Source organism: Tetrao urogallus (assembly GCF_951394365.1).
Source record: "Tetrao urogallus genome assembly, chromosome: 1".
Lineage (NCBI taxonomy): Eukaryota > Metazoa > Chordata > Aves > Galliformes > Phasianidae > Tetrao > Tetrao urogallus.
This window is the reverse complement of record NC_136813.1, coordinates 43,102,586-43,124,855: the sequence shown is the minus strand read 5'-3', so window position 1 is coordinate 43,124,855 and position 22,270 is coordinate 43,102,586. Positions and strand designations below refer to the sequence as shown.

Below are 22,270 nucleotides of genomic sequence, written 5' to 3'. Positions count from 1 at the left end.
TTCAGATCACAAAATCCACAGTAGGAAAAGGGGTAAAATGCTTGAGGTTTGGTATATCATCACTAAAAGTATACTCATCAAGCTTGGTCTTCTGTCTAAAACTTTGAGAACAAGCAGACAGACTTCAGAAAAAGCTGATGTCACAGAAGCACTGTGATCAGAAAGCATGAAGCCATTCTCTTGTTCGACTGAGTAACTACTGAGGCAGTATGCATTTCAAAAGACTAGAAAAGGACATTTTATAACCTATGTGCAAGGTACCTGACTCCGCCTTCCTAAGGTCAGTCATGTTTCTTAAAACGCTAAGGCTTGACATACAAATCATATATAAGTACTTGGTATCACTCACTTTCACTACATTCTCTGCATAAAACCTAGAAACATTATACAATTCTGCACCCTTACATCAGCATGAGCAAATTAAAAAGCACGAGTTACAAGTTTCAGGTACATAAGCAATTACACTTGTATAACAGAATTTTCACATGAATGTTAATTGAATAGTCTGCAGTTCACAACATGGTAGCAACCTAGGGAACACTACAGAAATAAGAACAGCATATGAAACTATCAACAGAAAAATAGAAGTATACAGATGAGCACGTTTTAAAACACTACTCACAAGGACATGATGTATTTCAACAAAACAGAAATATTTGCCTTTGCCACTTACCAAGTACCAGAAATATCCACCAAAGCCAGTACTGTCCATTGAAATATCCAGTAAAGTAATCTGAAAACTGCAATTTATACACAAGGCTTAGTAAGACAAATGACTAAGACACATTTAATGCTTCAGGCAAATACTGGGAACAGAGAAAAAAGTAAATTCGAGTTAAAATAATGTATTCTCCTAAAATGCAAAACCACTATTTGTGCAGTAGTTTAATATGCAAGAAAAGCTGTCAAAGTCAACATGATACTGGTAAAGTTACTTCAAATCTTTAAAGAGATATTATGTGTGTGCGTGTGTGTGTGTGTGTAGCATGCATATATACATATATATATATATATGGCAAGTAATACTTGCTAAAATCATCTGACATTTTCTATTAGGATGAATCACCACTGACAATTTTTTTTCCTGCCATCCCAAACACATTACTGCAGCCTGCTGCTTCAGATATTAACACCAAAAGCCACATTAGTTTAATCTTATCAGATGGGGATGTTCTGCTGACCCCTCAAAAGAAGAGCTTTTGACCTTCTGTATACCCCCTACTGTTAATCGCTGCCAAGAATACCAGCCCCATAAAGACCTCCAACTCATTAAAGTCTTTTCATTTTCAAACTAGCATTCAGTTCCCAGCAGTGAGCTGAACGCAACTAAATGAACCTTGAAGAGGCATTTCAACTGTTCCTGTTAGTGACCATGGTAGACAGTTTTGTCCTCTCTGATGTGGGAGGCAGCTGGAGGGCAGGGTGTGATGATGTTGGAGACAGGTATCTTTGCCTTTAGCAGACTCCAGACTGCATGCTTCACTGATAAAAAAAAAAGTCTAATCAAATGTCTCCAAAGCATACATAAGAAATAGAACAAGGAGATGTGTGAAAAGTTGCTTGAAGGAACTAAAAAACCTTTTTAGTAGCTTTGCATATTTCTCATACACCTCCATTCCTTCATTCAGTACATTTATTGTATCCTGTCCCAGTAGACCACATTTTCATTTCTAGGGCACTTCAGTAGTTATCAACCAAGAAATCATGCAATTCAGGCATCATTTACTCTATAAAAAAATCACAGATGCTGAAAGAACTGTAGATATAGCTGTTGGGTTTCGTTCCCCACAAGTGACTGCAGTGAAATTGAAATGTTTTCTTCAAAATACAGCCACCTCCTCTGAAATCTTTAAAGGCTTAATACTGTACTGTATTCATTTCTAATGATAATCCAAGAAAAAAAATAATCTAGAAATAGAATTGCTAAGCTGAATTAAAAGAACAAGTACATAATTTACATACATAATATAAGTACATAATATAAATACTACAGTTTCTATTATTCAGCAGTAAGCATGATGCTTTTCATAAGTTCATTAAAATATCAAATGAATACTCAATTTCCAGAAGGACTACAGCATTATTAACCCAACTTTACCTGTTTCTCTAAGCACATATCCTTTAAAAAAAGAAACAAAACTTACAAAATATCTTAAAATCACTGATCAATCAAGTACTGGCCTATATGCACCACTCCTGCTATTTTTCAAGCAAAAGAAATCATTGTTGCAGAACTTACTGAACAATAAAACCAATTCTATTTGTTTTCTATATATACATTTTTTAAGTTATACGTGTAAAATAGGACTAGTTAGGCAATTTTTTTTTACTTACTACTGAATGAAGAAGTGCAGCACAAACCATTTGAGGAGATTAAAATAATGTAATATTTTTGTGCATATGTACACATGCGCATCACCATTAAAACAAAATTGTCAGCATACATCCTATTTGCTTCTGTTATTTTCTCTAGAAAGGGATGCAGCACAGGAAGATAACCTCCACTGTGAAAAAGAAGCCTTGAGGTCTTGGAATTGATCAGATCTAGTGTTTCCACATTAGTAACAGATTATACAAAAGATTTGAAATACAGGCTACAACTTAGTAATTATTTAAAGAAGTTTAGCATATGTTCATTTTAGTGTTATGAGCGTATTTTCAAGTAGACAAGAACAGTAAAACCTGCAACAAGCAAGTTCTGCCTTCTGTTTTGTATACCTGAACTAAAGTTTAAAGGAGCTACAATAGATACATAGTTAAAAAATTCACATCTTGTCAATTAAGACAAATTCCATTCCAAACCTGAATCCACTTAAATATACCAGAATCCCATCTAGTCTGGTAGCATTCCTCTGTCTTGGGGAAGAAAAGAAAATACCTTTCAGATGTAAGAAGGATGAAGGACATGTGCCACCCAAGGCCCCATGTAATCTCTCCTCACTACAAGCCTTGCACTATTGTGCAAAGAGTAAATGAAGTTATATTAGTTGCATGTACAGGAGAAAAAAAATAATAATCAGTGTTGGCAGCACATAAAAGACTACTATTAATCCAAGATCTTCTCCTTCAATAGGCAGGATGAGATTTTAATGGTGTACCAGAGACACATGTAATTCAAGTTCAGAATTATTAAGTTTCATCTAGTATTTTCTCAGAGAAATTGCCTCCGTTTAGTTAGCATAACTTTCTGAAAGTATTTAAGCTGGTAAAAACATGACTAACTTCAAACTTGATTTTGACTCAAAACTGTATGTATGTACCTGGTTTTCTTTTCCCTGTGAGTTACAAGAAAGCTTTTCTTATATTTTAGATATATTTTTTTTAATAGTTTTTTTTATATTTTAGAGATAAGAAAGTTTTTTTGTTTTGTTTTCCTTTGGTAGGCTGACACACCACTTATAAATTTTTCTTTTAGGAAGCTTTCTGAATAATAAAAATGATATTTTTATATTTGCTCCACTTATGCATGCCATTAAATATTTGTTCAAAGAATGAGTCAATCTACATTTATTTTAAAGGAAACGCCACGTAAACGGTAAATCAGATAAAAATAGATTAAGCTTCATCATTACTAAGTACATATGAACATATAGCAAGTAAATTCCCTACTAAAGTGCAAGTTAGAAAAAGTTCTAGGCACTAAGTGCTGGAAATACTTGTTTATAATGCCAGTACTGTATGCTTGGATAAATTATTATGGGTTGGTTCTACAAGTAGAATCAAAAAACATACCCGTACAATGAGAATCCATTTGATCAGAGACAGACCAAATCCACAGATTGCACCATACCTTCCAGCTATGGTATTGGTTATACAGAAGGATAAACAAAATCCAATCCAGTTGAAAATAAATGCCACTATAAAATAAAAGAAACAGTAGCTTATGTTAATCTGTATAGCTAAGTAAACAGACTTCACATTAATTTCACTTAATAACTAAAAAGGACATGCTTACAGAGTCTGCAGCTCCCTTTTGGTAATTCAAGCTGTCAGATTACTTTGAATCCAGACATTCTCAATGGTATATAGTCACTTAATAATAAAGTAAATGGTAAACAGGATCTGACCTAATACTTTAAACAAGAGAACATTCCAACATGACAGAAAGTAATACTTTGCTACAGAAATCTGAGCAGACAACAGTAGACAAGAAGGGTGAATGCAAATAAAGGACTTGAGCATACAATATTTGGATTCAAACAGAAAATAAACTTGTTACAATTTTGTGATCTAGTTATATGCACACGTGTGCGCACCAAGGCTGCATATTTAACTTTATTCAGTTTGAATAGAACACAGTAAAATCATCTGATCTTGCTCTGTAAACACAGTGTATGAAGTTGAAAAGTTGGTTTCGTTGGTTACTGTCTTCTCTTCTAGATCTATATCCAAGCATCCTTTACATAGAAACTTAAAAAAATGAAGCAACAAAAACAACATTGAGCATGAGTACTATTGCTACTTCTGTTAATTTGATACAGCTCTCAGTAGAAACACAATTACATGTTTCATGTCTTACTGCTCATCCAGTTGACACACAACAATGTAATACGTACAGGCTTCAGTCTGAGTGCATTGGGTCAAAGTGGGGTAATCCCAATTAGGCAGTATACCAGCCTTGGGAATGAGGGAACTAAAGAAAAGGCATAGATCAGAACAGCTGAGAGCACTAAAGGAAGATGACAACTCCCAGAAAGGACCAGACAATGTACATGAAGGAAATTAAGCCCACAGTAAACCCAGAAGACATCATAGAGGCAGGGAAGAATGGATGTAGGACAGAGGAGAGAACTCCTGCACACAAATTCTGAATGGTCTAAGACCCAATACTTGGGGGCAGAGCATTACATCATACAGGAAACGTCTGTCTTGGCAGTAAAAATCTGAACACACAGTAAAACTTTGGGAACAGAAAAAATGTTTCTAGGTAACCCTTTCAAGAGATTTCTTATTTATTTCTTTGCAATTTAAAACCTCGCTACAACTCCTCCAATAACCACATTGAGTCGTGATGATTTTTCCTCAAAAGCAGAAATGGAATAGTTTGTAACACTGAATTTCCATTCACTTAAAGAACTGAAGTTTCAAGAGAAATTTTGAAAGACTTCGCATCATCATCACAGTCATTTTGTACAAGTGAGAAAACATCTTGCCTCTGATGATGATGAGAAAGTTTACTTTTATGTTAATTACTAATAAAAAACCCTCAAAACTTTAAAGAAACACTGATCCAACCCAGTATATGCAGAAAAAAAATAAACAAATAGTATTTTATTACATATCAGTTGCAGAACAACATGTTAGCAATCCTGACATTTACATAGCTTTTCAAAACAAACAGCATTTACATTTGAGAAAGCTTGGACAAATTGCTCTAGAAGCAGGAATTCCCATTTTTAAGCATGCTTTTCAAATTCACCATACTTTCAACAGTAACATTTGCAGAAGTTAGTTCTTCAGCATGTCTGTTCCTGCCCCATACACAACTACAGGCTGGGCTTGTTCAGCCTGGAGAAAAGAAGGCTGCAGGGTGACCTCATTGCAGCCTTTCAGCACAAACAGGAGGGGAAATCAACTCTCTGAAAGGATAGATAACAGCAGGACAAGGGAAAGATTTTAAGTTGAGCGAGGGAAGATTTAGGTTGGATGTCAGGGGGAAGTTCTTTACAGAGGGAGTGGTGAGGTGCTGGAACAGGCTGCCCAGAGAGGCTGTGGATGCCAGGTTGGATGGGGCCCTGGGCAGCCTGGTCTGGTATAAAATGGGGAGGTTGTTGGCCCTGCATGTGGCAGGGGGGTTGGGGATCCTTGATGTCCCTTCCAACCCTGGCCATTCTGTGATAACTAGTTACTGCTCTTCCCCTTCTCCTCATGCTACTGATTGTGACTGACTTGTGGCTCTGACAGGCAAGCCATTAAGGAGAAAGACGACAGACAAGTATATAATGGACTAAGCATAGTACTTACCACTTTTAATGGTTATATATAAAGGCAAGGATTTATAGCACCTACATTTCGTATATATTGTAAAAAGAATAATTTACCCAAGTATACTAAGGGAATTAAGTTCTTAGAGTCAAATTTTTAAACACCACTGTATTTTCTTTTCAAATTATCCTAAGCAAAAAATTCAAAATAAGATCCTCAGTCACTGAGTATCAGGAAGATATTTAACACTGAGTTATTTGCACAACTCCTGAAAGACAAGGCATCAACGTTTTCCAGTATTGCTCAAACTTTATTCCCTTTGCTTTACTCAGTGTGTTGTTCCAAGTTAGCATCAGATAACAAAAATGGGAAAGAAAAACCATAGACTGTCTAGCAGCTGTAAATTATGCAAGTTTAGTTTTATTAGCATGCATGAACTAAGTAGTGAGATTTGCCTTCTACATACGCTTCTACTTATTTCAAAGTCAGAGAGAGATTGACAAAACAAAGCATCTCTGTCTACAGCTCAGAAATCACTAAATTGTGCAAACTTCTTGCTGCAACAAATGCAACCCTCTGCATTATGCAACAAGAACTGTTTCCCATTCCAAGGATCATATTCATATCTTAGCCTAACTCTCAGCTACTGTCCTCCTTAATAAATATAAGATATTTAGATTAAACTTTCGCTGTCTACACTGAAGCCATGACTTCAGTCTCTCTTTTTACTACTCTAACAACACACAACAAGTAGGACTGTTAAAGGTTTAGGTTTTTATTTTTAACACACTCTTGAAGTGACAACAAGAAGAGTAAGCATATATGGATATATTTCAAATTACATTTTAAAAAAATCAGCCAGTAGAGTTATTTTGTGACAACAAAACTCATACTGAGCAACAGGTAAGAAGCTGCTTTCCAAAAACTGCGATAGGTTAAAATTTCTGTGTTTTCTGTTGGCCTTCAGAGCTGCAAGAACACACTGCAGCTTCATGTCCAGGCTATTCATTCATCAGGCCCTCCCATCCCCCCTCCCAAGTCTTTCTCCACAGGTCAGCTCTCAATGAATTCTTCTTCCAGTACATACCTGGGATTACTTTACTCCAATCCAAGTGCAACATCTTGCACTTGACCTTGTTGATCCTCATTAGGTTCATGTTGGCCCACTTCTCAAGTTTGTCCAGGTCTCTCTGAATGGCATCTCTTACGTTCTATCAACTGCACCACTCAGCTTAGTACTACCTGTGAATGTGCTGAGGGTGCCCGTGATCCCACTATCTCTGTCAGTGATTAACACGTTACAGGACCAATGCCAATACTGACACATATTTTATTCCCACAATTTACAGTCAATGCAAAAAATGTAGTTTTTCCATTTCTAATCTTATTACATTAAAAAATCCAACAATAGCAACAAGCAAAGTAGAACATATCTATTTCTTCCTCCTCACATTCTTTCACTCCACTTGCTGATCTTTTCAACTTAGCTTTCTACACCTTCATATTAATTACTCATCTTAAGTTTACTAGCATCTTTTCCATGATATTAAATATAAAACTGGTCTGAAGATATATGTTGGTTCCAAATTTAACCCACAGCTTAAGTCTGTAATGAGATTATAATGGCAACTACATATACAAAATGCAGCCATATACAACTATTTCCTTTATTCCCTGAGTTGTCTGTACAATGAATTTGTTATGGTCTTTTTTTGTTGGTGGCTAAGCCAACCTAATCTTTACAATACCTCTCAGTTCATGCCTGCTTGCAGCCTCCACAGGTAGATTTCCTAGCTTGTGTGCAGTTTATTGACTGAAGCATTTACTAGCTTTAAAAATTGAACATTAGCTTATGAAGGAATGGGTATTAATTGTTCCAACATAGCACCTGGAACAAAATTTAAATTTCTCTGTATTGAGATTTCTCTGATGTTGAGTTGTAGACGTGTTTAAATTGCCCAGAAATTATTCAAATACAAATCACATGTCATCAAGATAAGAACTTGAAATTCAGCTGTTTGATCCATTTGCCACAGAGACTAGCTTCTGAGCAGATAAGTCTGCATTGGCAACGGATCTGGAGTAAAAAGGCCAACCAAAAAGCTCTTTTTAAGGCTTTTTTGAGGCTAGCATCAGCACCACGCTTGTGCTAGGAGCTGGCAGCTTATGGGTGGGCTCCTGAGTCACCAGGGGTAGAGCTGGCACATTAGCAGCACAGTTTAAACGCCCATCCTTAACCTTCACACCTGATAATAAGTTTTAAATAGCTTCCATTACACAAAACACATCAGGTGAGAAACCACTGTTTCTGCTCACTGAGAAAGGGGAGGTTCAGTAAGTGAGCACAGCCTTCATTTCCCATAGGGTGCTACATCTGTGCATGTGGGAGGTGGGTCTAGTGGTGAGAAGTGTAAACTTTGGTCCCTCCTTGCTCAAGAGACCAGCTTTTCTTGGCAGTCCCTGCGACCACAGGCCGAAACACAGTCTCCACTACACAGCAGGCTTGTTCTAAGAAGACCATGGCAACCCAGACGGAGAAATGTCACTGTTCAGGTCTATGGCTGCAGGGAGTGCCTGAGCCTGTTGCCTAGGGAGAGTAGCAGGGACTCCACCTGTGTGAGGTGTGAGCAGGTGGATGAGCTACTTAGTTAGGTGGAACTTAAAGATGAGGTGCAGAGACTTAGGGCCATCAGGGAGTGTGAGCGGGAGATCGGTAGAGTGACTCGCTGGCTTACCAGAGGGAAAGGTTCTGGGAAAATACCCCCAGAAAGGTGGTGGACCCCCTGCCCTGTCACAGTTGAATAGACCTGACTGATGAGGAAGGTTGGAAGAGAGTCCCAACTCGGTGTCACAGGACACCCCCATCTACCTAGCCCAGATCCCCAGCTCCCTCTAAGCAACAGGTTCCAGTTGCTGGAAGTTGAAGGGGAGGTGAGTGAAGAGGTGATGGAGGATCTGCCTAGGAGAAAGCCTAGGGCGAGGCGGTCACCCCCATGCCTTGAGACTGCCTCTGGCAGGAAAGAAAGAAGGGTGGGCGTAGTGGGTGACTCCCTTCTCAGAAGAACGGAGGGCCCCATATGCAGACCTGACCTGGGCTACCAGGAAGTGTGCTGCCTTCCCGGGGCTCTGGTCAGAGACATAATGAGGAAACTCAGTACACTGGTTAGGTCATCTGACTGCTTTCCATTACTTGTAGTTCAGGTGGGCAGTGATGAAATTGCTCAGACAAGCCTACAAACTATGAGAAAAGATTTCAGGGGTTTAAGACTTTTAGTTCAAGAATCAGGAGCTCAAGTGATCTTCTGCCCTATACCTTCAGGGCCAGTAAGGGACACTGAGTGGGATTGGAAAGCATGAGCAATGAATAATTGGCTTGGAGGCTGGTGTCGAGCAAGAAATTTGGGGTTCTTTGATCATGGGGAAGTTTACTCAGCCCCTGGCCTATTGTCTGTCCATGGAACCCACCTATCTCAAAGGGGGCAACGAATACTAGCGCAGGAGCTAGCAGGGCTTATTGAAAGAGCTTTAAACTAGCTACGAAGGGGGAAGGGGACAAAACAGGCCTCACAAGAGATGAACCTAGGGGAACGATGCTTAAGCTGAGGCAGTCTACTTGACTGACGTGCATGCATACCAATGCACGCAGCATGAGCAACAAGCAGGAAGAGTTGGAAGCGATTGTGAGTCAGGCTAATTATGACCTTGTTGCTATTACCAAAACATGGTAGGACCACTCCCATGATTGGAGTGCTGTGATAGATGGCTACAAGCTCTTCAGAAGGGATAGACGAGGTGGTGGTGTGGCCCTTTATATTAAAGACTGTTTTGATATTGAAGAGCTCAGGGTTGGGAACGACAGAGTTGAATGTCTATGGGTAAGGATCAGGGGGAAGGCCTGTAACGGTGACATCTTGTTGGGGGTCTGTTATAGACTGCCTAATCAGGAAGAAGAGATGGATGAGGTGTTCTATGAGCAGCTTGCGGAAGTCACGTGATCGCCAGCGCTTGTTCTCATGGGAGACTTCAACTTTCCTGATATATGTTAGAAATATAACACAGCACAGAGGAAGCAGTCCAGGAGGTTTCTAGACTGCTTGAAAGATAGCTTCCTTATGCAACTGACAGGAGAGCCTACCAGGGGTGGTGCCCTGCTAGACCTGGCCTTTGCTAACAGAGAAGGACTGGTGGGAGAAGTGAAGGTTGGGGACCATCTTGGGCAGAGCGACCACGGAATTGCAGAATTCTCCATTCTTGGAAATGTCAAAAGAGTGGCCAGCAAAACTACCTTCTTGAACTTCCAGAGGGCAGACTTTGATCTGTTCAGGGTGCTTGTTGCATGGGTCCCTTGGGAGTCGCTTCTCAAGGGTAAAGGGGCCCAGGAAGCCTGGACGCTCCTCAAGACAGAAATCTTAAAGGCACAAGAACAGGCTGTCCCTGAGTGCTGTAAGGCAAGCCGTACGGGCAGATGACTGGTGTGGATGAGCTGGGAACTACTGTTGAGACTCCAGGAGAAAAAGAGAGTCTACATCCTCTGGAAGAAGGGACAGACTGCTTGGGGAGATTACAAAGAAGTAGCTAAGGTATGCAGGGAGGAAGTTAGGAAGGCAAAAGCCCAACTTGAGCTCAGATTGGCCACTGCAGTAAAAGAGAATAAAAATTCCTTTTACAAATATATATCAACGGCAAAAGAAGAACCAAAGATAGTTTTCATCCTATACTCGATGCAGCAGGGAACGTGGCCACTGAGGACAAGGAGAGGGATGAGTTCCTCAATGTCTTCTTTACATCTGCCTTTAGTAGCCAGACCAGTTATCCTCTAGGCATTCTACGCCCTGATCTGAAAGTCTGGGATGCTGCTCAGAATATACCCCCAGCAATTCAGGTGGAGGCAGTCAGAGAGCTCCTCCTCCATCTGGACTGTCACAAGTCCACAAGGACTGGATGGGCTGCACCCTCAGCTGCTGAGGGAGCTGGCAGGGGTGATTGCCAAGCCACTCTCGGCCACCTATCAGTGCTCCTGATTAATGGGAGAGATCCCAGAGGATTGGAGACTTGCTGATACGACTCCTATCTTCAAGAAGGGCCGTAAGGAGGATCCAGGGAACTACAGGCCTGTCAGCGTGACCTCAGTACCAGTGAAAGTAATGGAGCAAAGCCTTTGACACGGTCTCTCACAGGCTTCTTCTGCGGAAACTGGCTGCCTGTGGTCTGGACAGGTATACCTTTCTTTGGGTAAGGAACTGGCTAGAGGACTGTGCCCAATGGGTAGTGGTTAATGGAATCAAGTCCAGCTGGTGACCCGTTTCAAGCTGTGCCCCCCAGGGGTCAGTACTGTGGCCCATCTTGTTTAATATCCTTATTGATGACCTAGATGACGGGATTGAGTGCACCCTCACCTCAATAAGTTTGCAGATGACATCAAGCTGGGAGGTTGAGTTGATCTGCCTAAGGGTAGGGAGGCTCTTCAGAGGGATCTGGATAAGCTGGATCTCTGGGCTGAGGTTCAACAAGGCTAACTGTCAGGTCCTGCATTTTGGCCACAACAGCCCCATGCAGCATTATAGGCTTGGGGATGAATGGCTGGATAAGTGTGAAAAAGAGAAGGACCTGGGAGTGTTGGTTGATGCTTGGCTGAACATGAGAGGTGGCCAAGAGGGCCAACAGCATCCTGGCCTGCATTAGAAACAGTGTAGCCAGCAGGAGGAGGGAGGTAATCATCCCCCTGTACTCAGCACTGGTGAGGCCACACATTGAGTACTGTGTTCAGTTTTAGCCCCTCACTATAGGAAGGACACTGAGGCCCTGGAGCATGTCCAGAGAAAGGCAATGAAACTGCTGAGGGGTCTGGAGCACAAGTCTTATGAGGAGCAGCTGAGGGAGCTGGGATTGTTTCTCCTGGAGAAGAGAGGCTCAGAGGAGACCTCATTGCACTCTACAACTTCCTGAAGGGAGGTTGTGGTGAAGAGGAGTTTGGCCTCTTCTCCCAGGCAACGAGCAGGACACGGAGAAATGGCCGCAAGTTGTACCAGAGGAGGTTTAGCTTAGACATGAAGAAAAACTTTTTCTTTCAGAGAGTGGTCAGGCACTGGAATGGCCTGCCCAGGGAGGTGGTGGAGTCACCGTCCCTGGCATTGGTTAAGAGGTGTTTGGATGAGGAGCTGCAAGATATGATTTCATAGCTTGTGGCAGCAATGGTAACGAGAAGACGGTTGGACTAGATGATCTTATAGGTCGTTTCCAACCTTGTGATTCTATGATTCTATGATCTTTCTTCTTTTCTTTCCTTTCTTCATCAACTCATCTATGGGCTCTAATTCATTTTTATTTTTTTTTCCTAGGGTTCAAGGACACCTGCGGAGAAGGACTTGGGAGGCTCTGATGGACAAAAAAGATGAACAGGAACCAGCAGTGTGCTCTTGCAGCTCAGAAGGCCAACAGTACCTGCACTGCATCAAGAGAGGGACAACCAGCACAGAGAGGGAGGTGATTTTCCCTCTCTACTCTTACCTTGTGAGTCTCTCCATGTGGAGTACTGTGTTCGAGCCTGGGGCCCTCAGCAGAGAATGAGAGCGGAGCTGTTGAAGTGGGTCCAGCAGAGGGCCACAAAGATTATTAAAGGGCTGGAGTGTCTCTCCCATGAACAAAGGTTGAGGGAGTTGAGCTTGTTCAGCTTGGAGAAGAGAAGGCTCCAGCAAGACCTCACCATACTCTCCCAGTACTTACAAGCACTAGGGAGACTGACTTTCTGCATTCTGATGATCATAAGACAAGGAATGGCTTTAAATTAAAACAGGGGAGATTTAAGTTTGATATCAGGAAGATTTATTCTTCTCAGAGGGTGGTAAGGTGCTGGAACAGGTTGCCCAGAGAAGTTATGGATGGATCTTTGGAGGTGTTCAAGGGCCAGGTTGGATTGGATCCTGGGCAACTTGATCTAGTGGATGGCAACTCTGCCCATGGCAGGGAGGTTGGATCTAGACGATCTTTAAGGTCCCCTCCAACCTAAACCATTCTATGACAGAAACTGATAGAAATCCAGCCCTGATCACTAGAGAGCACATTTTTTGCTCATCACCATAATCACAAGCTCCAAAAGTTTCTTAAACCATATGATTTTATTCCTTAAAGATAAAATAGGTTGGTTTCCAAATTTTTCCCCCTAAGTTTCTGAAACAAGTGCTAAATCAAAAAAAAAAAAAAAACCCAAACAAAAAACACAAAACCTTAAGTCATTTTGAAAACAAAGCAACATGTTGATGTAAAAGACTTAGACTATATTGTCTCCTTTTCTTTCGTTAAGCAAAACACAACAGTATTTTTCAACTTAGATGACAAAGAGGTTTTTAACTTTTACATACCAAGCTGCCACAAAAGAAATATCTGACCACTAGATGGCCTGAAGAAAAATATTTTTAGCAGGTTCTGCAACTACCACTAGATGGTAGCTACACATCACTAGTAAATGTCAATCATCAGGCAGGAACATTAAAAAAAGAACAAAAAATATGCATTTGATTATGCTTCATTGAATAAAATGAAGTAACAAAAGCTAATTTCTGTTTTACACTTAAAATTAAGGCAACCATCTCCCAAGATCTTCATACAAGTGCTGTATGTAACAGTCACAGAAAGAATCTGAGTGAGCTCATCAAGAACAAGCTGTTCTTTCTGTGATCCTCTCACTGCAACACAGTTCCTGATACTGTTTTCCTGCATTTTAACTACATGAGGAAACTTATTCCAGGTTCTCACTGATCTGCCACCTCTGCTTCCAGGATTTAAACATAACCCATGTAGGAAAAAAAAAAAAAAAAATTAGAGCTGTTCTGGAAATTTTAACTCCTGCACCCCTGAGTTTACTGTGGAACATCGATAACCAAAAATCATAAAACCATGGCATGTCATACATCAAATCTATGGTCCTTAAAAGAAGAGGAATACATCCCACACACTGTTTGAGATCTATTCCCTCTGAGTTATTTAGTTCCTTTTTCATCTAATTCTTCAATTCCCCACTCCCCCCAAAAAAACCCACACTGAAAATGAGATCTATGTATTCAGTGAGTTGTTAACTCCTCATATAATGAACATAAATACCAAATAAACTACGTAAATTCTCATACGTAAATACCACATATAATAGTCAAAATTATTTGCTTCTAGTGCAGCTTCTGCACAGCATGATTTTAACTACCACACTCCTAGGTGCAAACTAATGTGCTTTCACTAATGATATAATAGACTTAAAACATTTTGGAGCCATCAATTCATCCACTTGACTTCCAATCGCAGTGCTAATGAAGGCCTGAATCAGGACTTGAAAGCAAGAGCTAGTTCATACAATACACAGAACCTAAACAGGTTAAATACAAATGGTTACAGAACACAGGGCAGGTGAAGGAAGGGAAAAAGAAATTGAAGATATCCCTTCACCCCTCAAAATTGGACCCTTTTTATGGTCCAATTACAGAAACCGATTAGGATACAAAAGTCACTTTGTCACCAAACAAATATCTGTATATTTGCTATGTGAGATAGACCAATTATTCTCCTTCGAAGACACAGTCCCCAAGCTGTGCATTATATATGAGAATGAACAAATTTTGAAGTTCTATAACCTGCATCTCCAGTCGTAAAATAGGTAACTAAGATAGACATAAAAGGGACATGAACTAAAATGAAATTTAGGTTGAAAGGCATGAAGAGGATTTTAATGAATGATCAGCTTTCATCCTGATGACTGCTAGGAAGAATGGCTGCATCCCCTGCCCCAAACTTTTACACAGGTTGACAAAAACTCATTCATTTCAGAATGGGGAAATAGCCTTAAAATTAGAAATAATCATGTAATTAGTGAAACTGAAGCAACCAACATTCTTCTGCAATTAACTTCCAGTGGCTAAATCTAAATTTACTCAACACAGTAGGTAAAGTACAAGGCAAAGAATGCACAGCATACAGAGACAGTGCCTGAATAACTGGTCAAGTAGTGCTGGCTGTAACCAGAGACTATCTGAAAACTCTACATATTTATGCACTAGCAGGTAGTTCAATCTGAAATTAAGCATAGCTGCAATTGTTCCACGAGGCCACACGCAGCTACTTAATTCACTCTACTAATACAGGCAACTTCGATACGGCACACTCTTTCTCAAATTTCTTCTACCTTAAAGTTGGTTGCCAGGTCTCTGTGATTCAGCCTTTAGAGCTGGTTGTCCAACTGGAAGACGACAGAACTACTCAACTTATAGTAAAACAGTACAGTCTTTATGTACCTCAGAACAGTGATTATTTTTGTCCCCTAATATGCAAAAGGTGTCACAGGAAAAAAACCGAAACACTGGCTACATCTAAAACAGGATGCACTTATATCTGCATACAGGTAAAAAAAAATAAATACAGTACATTAACGCAGTTTTATCACAGTTACTTTTTATATTCCATAGAAATAAGGTACAATTAAGAGATACCTCTATAGGTCTGGGATACAAGATAACTTACTGAAAAATGCCAACATGAAGATGCCATCATTGCCCACTCTAAGCTGATCTGCATCACTGAAATCATCCCGTGGTGGATACTCTTCTTCCTGGATTTACAGGTTAGTGATAATTTAGTGAAAAGTTTATTTTAGAATAACTAACTGTAGGATTACAGTATTAATCATGTTTCTAAATCTAGAAAAGAACTGACATTTCTGTAATATGTCCACATCAAGGAACTTGAAAGAAAAATATTTGTAAACAAGGCTTATGTTACTTATGTTGACAGTGCACGGATTTAACAGTTTCTGTAGAAGATATTGTCTATACATCTTAACTACAAATTGTTTCCAGTGACTACTTTGACAATCTAGACCAATAAAAATCCTCTCTTATTATATTTATTTTAATATGCAGCCAAGTTGTTACTAATAATATTTTTCCAAAAGTTTGTGTGTTTTATTTTTTTTCTCTAACAGAATAATCTTTGAATGCTTTGAGTTAAAGAAAAAGGATTTAGAATAAGGTTAGACTCTTAAAAATGCTGATGCAAAAGCACAGCACTAATCCATTTATAGATTATCCTACAAACCGCTGTAAAATATATGTAAAGGGAACAACACCTGTAGAGACACTAGAGGGCGTGAGCACATTAAAATTGTTTAAACATCTGAACTCAGAAAATACCTAAGTTAAACAGAAGTAAATGGATGACAGTCAAAACAGTGCAGAAATTTATCTGGTCATGTCAAAATACTAAATCTTAACACACTGAAAGTATAGGTCTGTACTGTTTCTCAATATCTTCAACAGGACTTGGAAGATCTAATTCATGTACAGCTGTGTGGGCTAGGAAACCTAAGTTTCCATTGCAACAGATTTTCAAAGAGTCTAATGAAAACTGCAGAAAACAGCTAAACATTATGTCAAATGAACAACAGCAAAACAAAGCAGGGTAATAAGTTAAATAACGGCTGTCAGAAACAGTAGCAATGCAGTCTGGGCAGAAACATGAGTAACCTCTATTTACTTTTCCTCCACTTTTTCAACAACTGGTCATAATGACTTAGAATTGAAGTAAGAAATACCATATTAAAAATAATGAAAAATAAATTGAGCTTAAAATGAGATTTAGCTGTTTTACCCAGAGCAAACAATTACTAATGAAATAATGTACTTCTTACTCTTGTGATTATGATTTTAACATATTATCCACTCACTATATCAGTGGCTACTTTGCATGTATCTCTATACATACATCTATTCATAAGTAAAAGATAATTAAAAATCATAATGATCTGTCATGCAATTGTCATATACACTTTTGTGAACAGTGCAAAAAAATCTACCACAGTGTAGTGATTCCATTTAAGCTTGCTAGAACAAATTGTACCAACTCCAGACAGCCACCATTAACCTTTATTAACATGGTCATGAAGTTCCAGTTGCTATCTTCCATTTCAGTTCATTTATCAGGTCTTTGTATCTCAAAAAAATATTAACACGCTATTGTTCATAAGGACAATTGCAATTGCAATTGCAAATCACAGAGTTGAACAGCAACCTTAAGAGAGTATAACTCAGCTCCAGGTAATTTCAAATGCCTATAAGTGGTCACCTTATGCAGCCATAAAAGCATTAGTTTATTTAGCATGACTTTGCTGCAGCTGCAAGACTGATAGGGGAAGGGAAGGGAAAGACTGAAAACACATTAAACAAAAAGGTTACATTTGAAATGCTTATATTTAAAATACATATGCCTCAGAAGCTTTTTTCCAAGTTTTAGCAACAAAAGCTTTTGATTTTAATTTCATAAGGTCTGTAAAACCCCATTTTTTCCCCTTAAGTTGTTTGCTAGCTGCTCCATCTCACACTGGCTTTTACAAATCAGTTCACCAACTCAGTCTTACCCTTCACGAAATGATCTTGCTTAGTTACAGTAAAAAGTTTAACATATTCATCTATACACACATTACTAAGGCTTGTATATGGAAGAAACATGCATCAGTATATGGTCTAGGGACATGAAAACAGGCACTTGCAATAAGTATGAGCAACTTATTCATCGTACTCCATGCCAAAATGGAATCACAGTGGGCTATGTTCTATTTACTGTCTTCAAGAACCAGCCTTTTAAAGTGATCAGAATCTTCAATGAAATGGTGTTCTACCTTTAAACCATATTCAGCACATATGCATTCACATAGTGCTTGGTTTTATCACTGGTCCCAGAGACTGAATACATTAACTGTCCTCTGCTCAAGCCTCACAAATATAGGCTGCCCTTCATAAACCAGTGTTCTCATTATACTTAGTGTCAAAGCTATCACTTTCTTCAATTTTTGGAAATGAAAAGGGACAACACAAAATGACTGTCCTCTCAAGTGATGATTAGAAACTCAATAGTTTCATAATAATACTTCTATTAGATACTGATATTTTACTCGATAAGAATAATGTTATACTTATGTTTATATTCTTAATGTGAATGTCACTGATATCCTAGTGCTATATATGTATGTACACACACACACACACACAAATATGCACACAAATCGCTAAAAAAAAAACCACAACTTTCTTCAATATCTTTCATTGATTTTTGACAAAATAGTTCTATTAACGATCATGGATAAATTCATTTTGATTGCTGAACATGCTGAAATTTGTATAAACAGAAAATTTAATATTCCTGTGACCAGGAAAATGGTTAAACAGCAAAATATATCATCAAGATGAATGATATATCACACAGAGGAATTTCTATAAGCTAAATCTATAAGCTGAAGAACATCAAAAGGTACACAGCATCTAACTAAGTCAAATCTATTTGCTCCTCCGGAACCAGAGTGCTCTCTGTAGCTATTTATGGAAGAGAAGGCTGCTTGTTTGTTTACACCAACCCCCAACGATTTTGTAACATCTTTTTAACTGAAACCTGGCATGGCATACAGTGAGACAGCCATCTTTAATCAAGGAAGGAATTGGAGTTTTCAGGAACCTGTTGAATAACTGAACTGATAAAAAAAACTGTTCCCAATGCAGGCTTACAGAGAAAAACTAAGAAGAAAAAATGATTAAATAACTTGGAAAAACACATAAATTGTATTTTCAGCATACAAAACAAAAAGGAAAACTTAATGACGAGAGGGGAAAAAAGGGCATGATGAAACCCAGGAGCATTTGTATGCCGGTAGGAAAATTCACAAGTAGAGTCTAAACTAGAGAGAACTAATACCATACCTCGGGACGACTGTGGAATATTTCATCAAACAGACTCCTAGACTCCCTAAACTGGGCGTGCTAAGCATGTAAAAACAGAAAAACATAAGACAAACGCAACTAAAGAGCATTAAATAAAAGCAATGCATTGCAACGTACAAGTCATTTACCTGTGAGCAGTATGTTTGCATGTTTAAACTAACCTTTGAAAACTGACATCGAGAATAAAAAAAGGCAAACATGAAAAGTCAGTTTATATACATATATATATATATATAATTACTGCTATCACAAGTGATGACAAAGGATTCCTACAATTTCTTTGATATGTTGAGCACATAACTAGGAGCATATGAAAGAAATGAATGTTTACACAATCTATTCCCCCCCATAACATCCCTATCTCATTCAGGAAAAAAAAAGTATGAAATCTAGTTCATTAAACATTTTTTTATGCAGTTTTCCTCTCTTCTGGAAAATTAATAGGCTTGTAGCCTTCTTTGCTGTACATTTTAGAGTATATCATGAAGGGGTTATCAGCTTCATGTATTGCTCAAGGTAACATAAGCTCATCTAACATTTTAAACTGTTTGTGTTATTGTGGTGAAGCTGCAAAATATCCTCATTCAACAAGCAAGAAGTTACAAGCATAGCTCTTAGCACAGTTCACTATCTTAAGAGCACTGATTCCATAAACCTGAAAATTAGAAATCGAAAAGCAATATTTTTTGTGAATGTTTTTCAAAGCATGTAATAAGTAACTTAAACATTGCATGCAGATGCCACTGACTGTAATCTCAAAGTAAAAGCAATAACTAATTACAGACCACTAGTGCAAAATTCAAGTGACTTAATTGTTCTTCTGCAAGTACTCGGAGCTCAGAATCAATATATTTAATATCTTTCCCCTTAGGATGACAAATCATCACCCTAACCGTTATGTGACATTTTCCATAGCCTTAATATTGTTTCATTAATATAGCTTCTGTGTGCACTTAAAGGAAAATAAGGAAAAGAAGCGAAATGATCAGAAACCACCATCAAACTTGAGATCCTTAGCAGTCAGCAGGACTTAACACTTTTAGGTAAACTGAGAAAGTTTCTGATATTAACAGTACTGACTTAATCTACAAATCATTTAGCAAGTTTCTGCTTTCGGGGAATGATGGTATGTTCCTACTGATTTTTCCTGAGTAGGTGAAATTTTTATGAATTTCATTAAGCATCAGCCCTTATTTCCTAAGTTCTTCTGTGTGCTTTGGAAAATAACATATACTGTCAGATTTTTATGCAAAAGTTCATTTATTAATTCATCACCACATCTTACAATCCTATCTCTGAAATCTAGATTCCTGCCCCTTGCCTCCATTTTACCTGTTTTCCTGTCTTGACAATTCGTTCCTGACTGTTCAACTAAGTTTTACTAATGCATTTGATTTTTTACTATTCTCACATTGCATAATTTCCAAATAGAGTTATTTCCCTTCCTCAGCTCCAAAAGTGTCTGCTCACAAAGCAACACAAACCTCCTAACATCAGTTAATTCTGTTCCTTCTCACTTCTCCTTATGACCACTCTGTACTTTTTACACATTTGGACTTACATTCAACCTTGTTTTTTCTCATTTCAACTCAGACTCATCCTCTCTCATCCTGCCTGTGTTCATTTTGTTAGCAAAGCCAGATCTAGACTTCTCTTCCCACAACATGTAAGCTTCAGAGTCTCAAGATCTTTGTCCTGCTTTCTTCTACCTACTGCTGACATCCTTGTGATTGAGTCAAATTGCCTTTCTCTTCCCTACTGATCAAAGGCCAAGAATAATAAAACTATCCATGGCACACCAGAAACTCACAGTTTCAGTACTGAAAGTATTTAAGGGCAGTCGTATGACCTATCTTTTTTTGTTTGATAATCCTGTTCTGATACAGGACATCTGCAAACATTCTCTGGAGACAACACATCTGCAGCCCCATTTCCTGCAGTCTGAACTTGTTCATGGGAGACTCTCTCCACAAATTTAGTAGTTCTAAAGCTTTATGTATCAAGTATGGAAACTCATTTTTCAGTAACTTATGTTGGCCAAAGCCATCAGATTTTCTGAGGCAGGGTAAAAGATGTTTCCAACACACAAAAAAATCTAAATATGTGACAATTAGAGCACTTCAAAATAAAAGGCTTAAAAACACAAGAAGAAAACCAGTTTTACTTAGATCCGTTCTTAAGTAGGCTATACCTCAGCTTCAGGCTTCCCTCCCACCCCCATTTAAATCCAGGTCAGAGACAATTGCATCTATGTCTAAAGCTTCCGCTTCATAGGGTCCCAGATCTACAAAGTTAGAAGCAAAAAGAGTATTGCAAGAGTTGCACATGCCGCATCAGAAGTATTGTAAGACTGCTAACAGTACCCATAAAATTAATGTTTCAGTTGCTAACATCTCAAATAAATTTGAAGTTCACTGACTGAAATCAAGGGCTACATTCAGACCAAAGCTTCAGCCTTACTTCTACTTAAGTTGCAAGCACTAACAGACTAGATATAATCCACGCTTCTGTTAAAAGGTTACAAAATCATTGCCTCCTAGCAGGAGCTTGGCAAGAAACCATGCAAATATTTTGCATTCACAGCTACATTTAGTAAAGCAGACTTGTGTAACACCTCCAATGGTGATGTCACATAGACCTATTTTAACTATAGCTGTGTCTACCTCTAATTGCTGTGCACTGTGATTACTGCATGGCAATCAAGGAAGAAACCAATTCCAGCTGCACAAGCTGAAGTTTTCCATTCAAAAACATGCTGCACTTGACATGTACAACCCAGTTAGGAAGATTTTAAATGCATCTCAAACTCAATCACCTTAAACTCAAGGTGTAGATCTATAGAGAAAGCTCTGAAAGCCCAATTTAATTATGGCATATTACAATCAATCCTACAAAAAAAAAAAAATAAATAAAAATAAAAAGCAGAATTTCAAAGAAAAAAAAATAATGTCATTGACTGTTTATAAAACTAACTTAATAATTGGAAATGTGAATTGTGAGGGATTTTGTTTGTTTTTCAGTTTTTTTTGTTTGTTTTGCTTCTGCTTTTATTTTGAAGACTGCATTCATTATGACATTAATTCTTACAAAACTCTAAGTACTGAAAGCATACCTATTAATTTACAGTTTACCATACTTGTAGTATGTGACTTTTTTCTTTAAGTACTTGGAACATTTCTTCCAACTTGTCATGGTTTTCCAGTATTTAAGTTTTTCAAGAAACAAATAGCAAGGACTTATCTTTTACAAAGATCTACTGTTTGGTGTTTCAACTCTTCCAGACAGTGAGAATTTCATTCCTTTCCGAAGTTCTGCTTACTTTACTAATTTTTTTTTTTTTTTTAAGCATATGAAACACTCAAAATCAGCACTAGTTCTAGAAATTGACATTATCAGTGGATATTTAATTAAAATATGACAAGATAGTGAATAAACTATCAAAACAGGGCAATGGATGGTTTTTCAGAAATATTTAACCACCTACTAAGCCTCAAGAGTGCAAACACTGTACAACTTCTCTAGTAGTAACTTACACTACCTATAAAAAAATGAATGTATAAAAAATTAAAATCACCTGCCCATCATTATTTTTAGTGAGT

General features: G+C 38.4%; 1 protein-coding gene across 3 annotated transcripts in view; it reads right to left on the bottom strand.

Annotated features, from left to right (window-relative positions):
• Positions 1–22,270, bottom strand: part of NDFIP2 (Nedd4 family interacting protein 2) — a gene marked incomplete at both ends in the record, with an annotated part of 48,877 nt that overhangs the window by 3,278 nt on the left and 23,329 nt on the right. For 2 of the 3 annotated variants that reach the window (XM_079535452.1, XM_079535451.1), the window contains 3 exons: positions 674–740; positions 3,733–3,857; positions 15,427–15,514. In XM_079535452.1, coding sequence (XP_079391578.1) covers positions 674–740; positions 3,733–3,857; positions 15,427–15,514 — 280 coding nt within the window. Of the gene's footprint in view, positions 1–673; positions 741–3,732; positions 3,858–15,426; positions 15,515–18,650; positions 18,711–22,270 lie in introns of all 3 variants that reach the window. The other variant, XM_079535450.1, reaches the window with a different exon arrangement.